The sequence below is a fragment of the Crotalus tigris genome, unplaced genomic scaffold (assembly GCF_016545835.1).
Source record: "Crotalus tigris isolate CLP2741 ecotype Arizona unplaced genomic scaffold, ASM1654583v1 scf7180000023637.1517150, whole genome shotgun sequence".
Taxonomy (NCBI): Eukaryota; Metazoa; Chordata; class Lepidosauria; order Squamata; family Viperidae; genus Crotalus; species Crotalus tigris.
Genome location: NW_024100094.1, coordinates 329,310 through 340,320, shown reverse-complemented (window position 1 = coordinate 340,320; position 11,011 = coordinate 329,310). Strand labels below are relative to the sequence as shown.

Here is an 11,011-nt window from a genome sequence, read left to right as displayed (position 1 = left end):
TGTCGGTGCTGGAGTTGAGTATAAAAGACACCCCCTGAAAATAAGACTTGGTGCCTCTTTTGGAGGCAAAAAAAAAAAAAAAAGAAAGACCCGGCTTTATTTTCGGGAAAACATGGGTATATATAAATTCAGGTCTTTGGAATGATAAAGGTAGCCACAATAATTATTTATATAGGATTTTGGACAGTATAGTTGTTTTCAGTGTTCATCTGCAAGGTCAAGGAAACTCCTATACAAACAGTCTTCAACTTATGACCATTCATTTAATGACAATTCAAAGTTATGGCTTTGGAAAAAGCGATTTATGACCTGTCCTTGAAGTTGCGAGCATTGTACTGCCCCCATAGTCATGTGATTGCAATTCAGGAACTTATCAACTGACGTGCATTTACAATGGTTGCAATGCCTTGTGGTCACATGACTGCAATTTGCAACCTTCACAGCTGAATCCCAACAGAGTTAACTGGGGAAGCCGGATTTGCTCAACAGCCATGTGATTCATTTAATGACTGTCTGATTTGCTTAATGACCAATTGAAGAGAATTTATGTAGCTCAGGAGTGAACTGTGGAGACCTTGGTGCTCTATGAGCTTGGTTGTTTTCTTGCAGACATTTCACTACCTAACTAGGTAACATCTTCAGTGATAGAAGGGAGTGAGGTTTGCTTTCTGTTTATATATCTTGTCCACATAGTCAATGTCTGCAAGAAAACAACCAAGCTCAGGGAGCATCAAGGACTCCACAACTTAAAAACCATGGTAAAAATGATTGTAAAATTGGATTTAGTCATGTGATGGCTCACTTAGCCACAGTAACTTCTGACAGAAATTCTGGTCCCAACTGTGGTTGTAAGTTGAGGATTGCCTGTATGCTTGATTGTCTCTTCTCTCACTCCATGCTGTTTACAAAATGTGTTTCATGGAGCTGGTGTTGACCAATAAAGCTGTAAATCTTATGCTGTGCCAGAAGCACTTCCATTCAAGAAATGCTTCAGGCATAGCACTAATTGTAAGTTTCCTAAAGTCAAGAATGTAAGATGAGTGGCTAATTTAAATTAAATTAAATTTAATTAAAATAGTGCATCGTGCATAATAAAATTCTGTATTCTGCAGGACTTAATAAAGCCTAGAATAATTTAAAAAGCAGAAATTCAAGTAGGTTTTGTTGACTCTGAATAGAGCAGATCCTAGAAACCAATTTCTTCTGAGCTGGAAGGGATTGACTTGATTGTTTAAAAAATGTCATCTTTTCTTTTTGGTGCTAAATGAAGAGTAATCCCTACTTTGTTATTAATTGAAACAGCTCTTTATTTTTCAGAAACATGTGTTTGACTTTTATTTTTTGAACTTGAAAACTGTATAGTATCATGTTTTCAGTCTTATTTGCTTTCCCCCCACTTTTTCCCTTCTCCACATTTTACCAGTATTCTATTAAGACACAGCATTTCTTTGATCCTCTTCAGTTGTATAACCTGCCCTAGGATCTTGTATTAGTTATGTAATATTTTAGGACTGTTACACTTGACCATTACTTTATTTCCTCCTTTTTGCTGCTTTTGTACATTATAGAAAACTTGATGGAGTGTTGTAAGCAAAGGATCCTTGGCCCCATCAGAGTATTTCTCTTTAGCAGAATCTCTGAGGTCTTGAAGGAAGAACTGAGCTCTTGTAAATAAATAATAAAGCTATGTCAACAGCTGCACTTGAAGGAGCCTAATAAAATATTGGAGACTTAAATGTGGTTGGTGTCTGAATATTTGCATTTCTGTGTGCTCTTAACAAAAGATTGGAGTAGATGCCCAATGTGCCCAAATGCACTTCCTCACAGTATTAGTAACAGCAAGACCATAGAAAACCCCCACAACTGGCCAGCATAAAAAATGATGAAGACTTTTTTTAAAAAAAAAAAGAAAAGAATGGGAAACCTTATATGAACTTTTTTGTTGGAAGCAGAAAATATTGAATTGATGATTTAGAGGTTTAGGGATTGAGGAGGAAGGGAAAAAATTAAGATGGAATTGCTCAAGGAAAGGAAGGGTGGAACTCATAATTCTATGTTTTTTTTCTCTGTTTTCTTTCTGTCTTTTTTCTTTTATTTTTTTTTCACTTTATTATTCACTTTTTTCACTTTATTGTATTGGAAATTTTAAATAAAAAATATGGAGGGAAAAAAAAGAAAAAAAAAACACGTCTAAGATCCACACAGTAACTCTTCAGTACGCACATGCTGGTTTTGCACACAAGGGCAGGATAAACAGAGGCCTAGTTTTCTTTCCTCAGCCTGCAGCTGAATTGGTCTCTAAGCAGCAGAACTTGCCTCTGAGTCTTTTCCTGTTTAGTGTCAGTTGAGAAGAGGTGGGAAGGAGGAAGGACCCTTCTGCATCCTGGAGGAAAAGGATGGAGGGCATCCACCCAGGTAAGAAGGGGATGGATACAAAGATGGAGACCATCAGAGGAAAGAATCCAGATCCTTCAGAGGGGAGGCAACATATCTAGCAGAAGCAACCCCATTTTTTAGAACAGGAGTAGAACCCCACTTTGAACAAGGTGGGAGGATCACACAGACTCTTTCCCTGCCCCCCCCCCATTTTCTTCTTTTTATTGTAATATTGTAAATCATGATATCAATTATTTTCAGAATATTTAGCAGAAGTAATGCCATTTGTAGAACAGAAGGGAGTGTTATATTTGAGAGGGATAATAATATTGATTATAATTGCGGTAACAAAGATTGGAAGACACTTCTTTAATTATTATTTTTCTTTGAAGTGTATTGTTTCCTATACTTTTTTTTCTTCCTTTCTTCTTTTATATATTACTTATTTTTCTTTTGTTCAAGGGAAAATTCTCAATAAAAATTATTTTTAAAAAAATCCTGGAAAGAGTAGAAACCCCATTTGAGCAAGGCGGGAGGATCATGTACAGTAAATTTCTTTTTTTCCTCATTTTTCCTCTTTATTGTAACATTGTAGATCATGATATATGTTATTATTTCAAGGGAGATTTCAGGTTTATATAATATTAAAACTTACTAATGTTTTATTATTTAATAAAATATTTGATTTTAAAATTTAAAAGAATAAATATTTATTATTTTATTATTAAAAAGCATAAAGTATTAAGAATTTTTTTAAAAAAGGATCCCAGCTGATCCCTAGAGTTCAGCTTGATTAATAGGGTCTCACCATTTGGGGCATGTGGGGCAGGTCCCCTAAAAACTGTAAGAGATTCTTGGTAACAATCATTAAGCCCCCATCCTGAGTCTCTCCTGATGCCACACTTCATCTCTTTTGATATTCTGGAAGGCCCTCAAGACCTGGTTATGTTACGGTATCAGGCCTGGAACTCCCAAATAACCAGAGACATGCTTATTGTTGAGCTGGCTATTTTTATTCCCTCTGCCCAGGGTTTCTATCTCTGTTTTTGTAATATTTAATGTGATTTTTATATTTTTAATATATGAAATGTTTTTATATGTAGTTTTACCTGTTCGTTGTGTGCCACCCAGAGTCGCCTGTGGTGAAATGGGTGGCTATTATCAATCGGATTAATAAATAGTATAAATAAATAAATCCATAAATAAATGGTTTTGGTTCAAAGGAAAAACATCATTTCCTAAACTTCAAAAAGTGGCATTGGTGCCATGCTAAAATGCAAATATCTCCTTTATTAAAATACTAATCACAAATCATACAAATTCTCCATAACAAAAAGAAAAAGGGACAAGCAGGCTAGAAAGTAGATCACATTTCCAAGTAAGGACCTGTCAACTACCGGTAGTAGCCACAGGCTTGAAAGATAAAAAGTAATGAACACGGGGTATTTGGCAGTGTTCCTGCACAGCCATTGCCTAGCCCTGTGTGCTTTCTATGCTGGGGCTCTTCTAATAAAGAAAAAGTACGATTCTCCACAAGTGTCATCTGGCATTTTCTTTCCTGGCTTGGAGCCAAATACTGGAAAGGGTTTTTTTTTTATTTCTTTCTACAAGTGGCAAGGAGAAGGGAGGAGATCCTCACAAGATGTGGTAAAATTCTTCACAGTGGGGTTTCTACCCCAATCTCATCCATTTTATCAACATTTCCTTCTCAGCCAGCTTCCCTTCCCCTTTTTTTAAAAGTTGCGGTTTACCCAATCTCATCCATTTTATCAACATTTCCTTCTCAGCCAGCTTCCCTTCTCCTTTTTTAAAAAGTTGCGGTTTACCGTTAGTGAGAGACATTTGGCAAATGAGTTGTGGTTTTTCTTCTTCTTTCCCCAACTGCTTAATCCAAAAGGAAGGAAAATGATAGTTCAATAGGGCAGTGGAAGAAGTAGCTGCTAGATAATTTCTCTTTTGCCAGGTGCAAGTGTTTAGCTTTCTAGATTCAGAATTTCCTGCTGGATTTAAGTTGAGGTTTCCAAAATATTATGTACCAAAATCCAGAAAAATAAGTATGATCCAGCATTATGCTATGACAGGATCACATATTTTATCATTGGTTAAATTTCTATTCCGCTTTTCCTTTAGGGACTCAAGATGGCATACATAGTGCTCCCTCGTCCTCTATATCTGCACACACAAAAACACTCCTGAGAGGTAGATTGGGCTGAGAGTCATCAAGTGAGCTTCTGTGGCTGGAGTGGGCTTGGAACTGGTATTCCTTGCTCCTAGTCTTTTACCCTTATACAGGGAAGAGAAATTATGTACAGCAAAGCTTGGTTTTGCTTCCCTGAAAGAAGTTAACTATGAGTATTTGCTCTTTTGGAATGCTGCCTAAAACTGGACTTATATGGGAGGTCCCTGATTCGGTCCATCCTTGTTATTAGATTTGTTTCCAAGTGGAGAAAAAAAAAGTGTAGCCAAAGATTTAGCTTATTGTTTTCTTTCAGTTCAGTTTTTGATCGAGCGTGACCAGAATGAAATATTAATAAAGGCTAAAGTTTGGTCCCACTGGATACAGCAGAGAAAAAGTTTTTTAAGTCTCAACCCTGAACTCTAAAGTTCTTCTATTATAATCAAAGTCTTTTCTGCAAATCCTTTTCTACTCTTAAATACTTCTGCAATATTCTATATTAATATTTAATAGAAACTACAGAATATTTCATGACATATTCTATACTATTAATAATATTAATGTAAATATTATTCTAGTGTTCTATCAATTCATCTCAGGAAGCCCTCACTCTGATGGATACGTTGGAGGGAAGGTACAATAATTTTCTATCCAATTGTATTCATATCTATAATAACAAAATCTTGCATTGCATTGTACTTCATCCCCTTCCAGTGAATCAGAAAGGCATCTGCCTGAAATGCTTCTGAATAGCAACAGCAATAGCACTTATATACTGCTTCACAGTGCTTTATCCTCTCTAAGCGGTTTACAACATCAGCATATTGCCCCCAACAATCTGGGTCTGCATTTTACCTCGGAAGGATTGAAGGCTGAGTCAACCATGAGCCGGTGAGAATCGAACTGCCGGCAGTCATCAGAATTAGCTTGCAATACTGCATTCTAACCACTGTGCCACCATGGCTCTATAATATTCTTATCTTTTGAATTTTTCCCAGGTTTTAAGATATATTTAACCACTTTTGCCTAAGCACTATAATAGTTCTTGCATATTTCCATCAAGATCATCCTCCTTACTGTCTACACATCAACTGCAGAGGACAGCCACATGAAGAAATCTGAAAATGCACTCATTTGCCGAGAAGACAAATTTGCTGAGGAGAAATTCCTTGTGTGTCCAATCAACTTGGCCAATAAGAATTCTATTCTATTCTATTCTATTCTATTCTATTCTATTCTATTCTATTCTATTCTATTCTATTCTATTCTACTCCACTCCATATATTGCTAAATTGCACTAGTTAATTGCTATTACCTTTTCTATGTGGAAAATATTATAATTTTGATTTTGTACCAAGTGCAGGGAAAACACTGCAATTTCCATTTCACAGGTGGACACTTTCAGTTAAGAGAAAAAAATCTCCCATATGGGCAAAACCCCTACATGCTGTCCAGATTTTGATATACTGTATATGAGTTAATATATATTTGGGTTAATGAAACATTTAAACGATTCTGTTTATTCTTGTTCTTTGTCCAGATTCCTGGAATTTTGCATCAAAAATGGAAGAGATACTGTCACTTGTGAAACAAATGCAAAACGGTATTTTGAAGCTAGGGCCAACAGTTAGACTGGGCACCAGGCACTAGACAACACCTTAGTAAGATTTTGGAGTGTGCACATGACAGCAACGTGTGAGCTATCAATGGTTAAAGTGGGTAGTCCTCTAGAAAATCTATGATGTTTCACATTTGAGCTATGGCTGATAATTTATTAAAATCTGGAGGACAACACACCGCTTACCATATAGAAAATAGCTGGGAATTGAGACATTTGGAATTCTTTTCCCTCTTATTATAGAAAGGGTTGTTCTGACTAGAAGATGAAGTTGGACAGAATCTGAAGGCTGAAATTCCTGATATATTTGTAGGAAATGAGTATGGTAATTGTTGACTATAAACAAATAATGTGTAAAGTAGGCTGCCACTTCTATCCTTATACAGCATGTTGCAACGTTATGCCTGTACAGTGGAAATAGTTGATTTCATGCTTCCGGGGTGGGGAGGGGAACAACCAAATACCGTATCACATAATCTAGGGGACCTATCAAATGTAATCAGTATGTATACAGTATTGTGATTGTAACATTGCTTTGATGCCAAACAGTGGCCAGATTCTGTGGCTTCTGGATCGATTCATTTGAGAGGGGTATGGTATGCTTTTGATTTAAACAGAATTGTATGATGAGGGAAGGGCAGAATTTTTTACTGGGTGCAAGAAGAAAAATATAATGGAAGAAGGGATTCTGATTTTAGGGGAAAGGTTTAAAGATCCAATTTTCATTTAAAAAAAAGTTTCAACCAGTATAATATAAACTATCAATATAATTTGACAGTTAATTATTTTAAATTATCCTATTTACACTCTGAAGCTGTCAATTGCATTCGTACTGGAAGGAAAAATATGCAGTAATACACAGGAAAGTGGTTATGGTGAATTTATATACAGTTTTAAGGTATTAATATAATGAAACTTCTTCTTTTTCTTTTCCTTGGTAGTGGGAAATCTAGAGCCAAAAATAGAAGATCTAGTAAAAAGAATTAATAAATTGCAGCAAGGTAAGCAATTCAAATGGGACACAAAATAAAGGGTTGGTTTCTATGGTTGGCTGGAGACATCACGGATTACATTAATATACTTTCTTTGATAAAGTTAGTTGGATGAACATAAATTGTGCAGTAGAAATATTTTACTTCATTTGAAGAAATTATTCATTTGATTTAAATATGCTGTGGTATTTTGAGACTTTTCCAATAGTTCTAAAACAGTGGTGGCAAACCTATGGCACGTGTGCCAGAGGTGGCACTCAAAGCCCTCTCTATGGGCACGGATGCCGTCGTCCCAGCCTGCCTCCCCCACGGCCCTCTCCTCACCAGCAGCCCCCCTGGAGGAGAGTCACCCCTGGGCATGGCCCACACAGAGCAGTACAGCCAAGGACATAGATGGGTAGCAGGGACAAGACTTCACCCTCGTGCCCCATAGCATGCAGATGACGCTGCAGGGTGTGGGCAGAGGGCGTGGCTGCCATGGCGCTGCAGGGCTGCCTGGGCAATCTGCTGCGGCGGGCCATGGAGGCAGTGCATGGCCCTTTCAACGGGTAGGGCAGGGGGCAGGCGGGGCGGAGCAGGCAGGGCGCGAGGCAGAGCAGAGGCGGAGGGTGGTTTTGGGGCACACGGTCTTTAAAAGGTTCTCTAAAACAAAACATTTCTGTGCTAAATATAAATTTAAAATAAAATCAAAATTAAATCAACATTACATAATCCTGACAATGTCACAATTCACCCCCCAACCTTCTGAAGTAACTCAGTTTTAACTAACTCCTGAAAAGTTAATATCAGTGCAACTAATCTTGCCTCCATAGAGAAGCCTGGGAGAAACATTTCCTGGCCTTGACCTCCCCCCCCCTTCCTATTTTACAAGATTGGAGGTTTTTTCTTTTTATTTAATGCTCATTGCTGTTTCAGTCTTTTACTATCTACAGTCTTCTGTTAAAAATAAAAAGCAGAATAGCTCCACAATATATTTAATCGTTATTATTAGGACTCCTCCGTCAGGAAACTCTAGCACAATCTTAGTAAAAATTGTTATTGTTGTACTTTTTTTTAGCTGAGTAATATTGTAGGAAGAATTATAAGATATCCCCCCTCCCTTTATTTCCATGCCCCCAAAGAAGGCAAAATAAAATCATCCAGAGTAGCTAAAGCAATCCCTGCCTTCCAGCCAGAATGGCCTCAAGTAATCCTGGTTAGAAGAAACTCAGTCAATGGATACAATACTATATATCCATTAGGGGCAAACAAAGCCACCGGGGAATGTAGCAAGAAGTGGCTTCTGCATTTTAGACTGAGGCAAGCTGAATTGAGTCAGAAAACACAGCCACACAGAATTTACATTTCCCACTTTTCCCCAAGGTTAGCCTAGACCTCGGCCACCCCACAAGAAACAAATAGGGACAACTAGAATACAGAAAGGCACATTATTAATCTAATCAAATAACCTCACCAGGCATCTCAATCTCAAAGGTCCAAAAGGGTAGAAAAACCACTCTACTCGCCATTCCAGGCTGTTAGCTGTCCCAGAACTGATTGCTATGTCACTTCGCTTCTGATTTCTAAATAAATGGAGACCTCATTTCCTACAGCCTGCTTCCAAATTCATTGGCTCCTGCGTCTTTCTCCCAGCTTGGAACTGGATTAGATTTTATTTCCTACAATATTACAAAGGTTTAAATGTATTTTGACCATTATAGTATAATATTACTCAAATGCAAAAATGTCCTTGTCCTGAGCTGCCCGCTCTCAATCTATTTGTTCTATGCATTTTTCTTCAGCTAAGAAGATATTAAATGAAGAGATCTCTGAGGCAAATGAACACAGTAAGACACTTCAGATGGAACTGGAAAAGTGTAGGTTTCTGTTCAGATTGAAGCCAATTAATCAAATATCACTAAGTAACCCCTCCACAATCAGTTTTTTTTTAAAAAAGTATTATTTTCAGAATGCAATCCACTTTGAAGAATGCTTAGTTTTTAATAGACATTGAATAGAATAGAGCTGGAAGGGACCTTAGAGGTCTTCTAGTCCAGCCCCCTGCTCAAGCAGGAGAACCTATATCATCTCAGACAACTGACTGTCTAGCCTCTTCTTAAAAATCTCCAGTGATGGAGCGCCCATGATTTCTGGGGGTAAGCTGTTCCACTGGTTAATTGTCCTCACTGTCAGGAAGTTTCTCCTTAATTCCAGGTTGCTTCTCTCTTTGATCAGTTTCCAACCATTGTTTCTTGTCCTGCCCTCTGGTGCTTTGGAGAATAACGTGACTCCCTTTTCTTTGTGGCAGCCCCTCAAATACTGGAATACTGCTATCATGTCTCTCCTATTTCTTCTTTTCTTTAGACTGGCCAAACCCAAGTCCTGCAGTCGTTCTTTGTATGTTTTAGTATCCAGGCCTTTGATCACCTTAGTTGCTCTTCTCTGAATTTTTTCCAAACTCTCAACATGGTGACCAAAATTGGCTGCAGTATTCCAGGTGTGGTCTCATTAGGGTTTATAAAGCGGTACTAACACTTTGTGTGATCTTGATTCTATGCCTCTGTTTATACAACCCAGGATTAGCTTTTTTGGCTGCTGCTGCACACTGCTGGTTCATAGTCAAGTGATCGTCCACTAGGACTCCAAGGTCCCTCTCACAAGATCTTTTTGAATCCTGAATTTGTCTTCTGGGGTGTTGGATACTCCTGCCAGTTTAGTGTAATCTGCAAATTTGATGAGTTCCCCTTCAATTTCCTCATCAAAGTCACTGATGAAGATAATGAAGAGTACTGGGCCTAAGATGGAACCTTGTAGTACCCCACTGCTTACTTCTTTCCATGTGGATGGAGTGCCATTGAGAACTACTTACTGAGTACGGTTTGCCAGCCAGCTACAGATCCATCTGGTGGTGATGTTGTCTATTCCATCTTTTTCTAGCTTACCAAGGAATAGGTTGTGGTCTACTTTATCAAATGCCTTACTGAAAACTAAGTATACTATGTCCACAGCATTTCACTGGTCTACTAGTTTAGTCACTTTATCAAAGAATGAATAAGATTGGTTTGGCATGATCCGTTTTTAACAAACCCGTACTGGCTACTAGTTATAACTTTGTTTGCTTCTAATTGTTCACAGATCTGTTTTTTGATGATCTTTTCTAAGATCTTCCCAGGTATTGATGTTAAACTGATTGGTCTGTAGTTTTCTGGGTCTGTTTTTCCCCCCTTTCTTGAAGATGGGAACCATATCAGCCCTTTTCCAATCCTCAGGTATTTCCCCGATGCTTCAGAGTTTTTGAAAGATATGGTGCAGTGGTTCTGAGATAACATCTGCCAACTCCTTCAAAATTCTGGGATGTAGTCTGTTGGATCCTGGTGATTTATATTTGTCAAGGTCGGATAGGTGTTCTCTTACCATTTTCCTGCTTATTTTAATTTTTGTTTCTAGTTTGTCTTTTGCAGTGTTTTTTTTTTTGGCACATTGGGATGTAGTTTCTTTTTGTGTGAAGACTGATGCAAAGAATGAGTTAAGCAGCTCTGCTTTCTCCCTGTTGCCTTTATTTCCTTGTCATCCTCTCTCTTTAGTGGACCTATAGTTTCCTTAACTTTTTTCCTGTTGTTAATATTTTGAAAGAAACTTTTTTTTATTATCCTTGGTTTCTGTTGCAAGTTTTTGTTCGTTCTGAGCCTTTGCTTTCCTGACTTCATCTTTGCATGTTCTGGCTGTCTGCTGATAATTAGCCTTAGTTATGTGCCCCTCTTTCCATTTTTTATATTTGTCCTTTTTGTCTTTCAATTTGTCAGGGAGATCTTTGTGCAGCCTTGGTTTCTTCTTGAATGTCTTGTTTTTCTTTTTCAGTGGTATTGTGCT

At 37.8% G+C, this 11,011-nt stretch overlaps 1 protein-coding gene across 2 annotated transcripts in view; it reads left to right on the top strand.

The window, feature by feature from the left end:
• The window catches only part of LOC120297603 (synaptonemal complex central element protein 1-like), a 31,996-nt gene continuing 20,985 nt past the window's right edge, over window positions 1-11,011 (top strand). Inside the window, exons 1-4 of one of the 2 annotated variants that reach the window (XM_039320414.1) lie at window positions 1-2,415; window positions 6,093-6,155; window positions 7,112-7,171; window positions 8,944-9,018. In XM_039320414.1, the coding sequence (XP_039176348.1) occupies window positions 2,397-2,415; window positions 6,093-6,155; window positions 7,112-7,171; window positions 8,944-9,018 (217 nt within the window). In that variant the 5' untranslated portion in view covers window positions 1-2,396. Of the gene's footprint in view, window positions 2,547-6,092; window positions 6,156-7,111; window positions 7,172-8,943; window positions 9,019-11,011 lie in introns of both variants that reach the window. The other variant, XM_039320415.1, reaches the window with a different exon arrangement.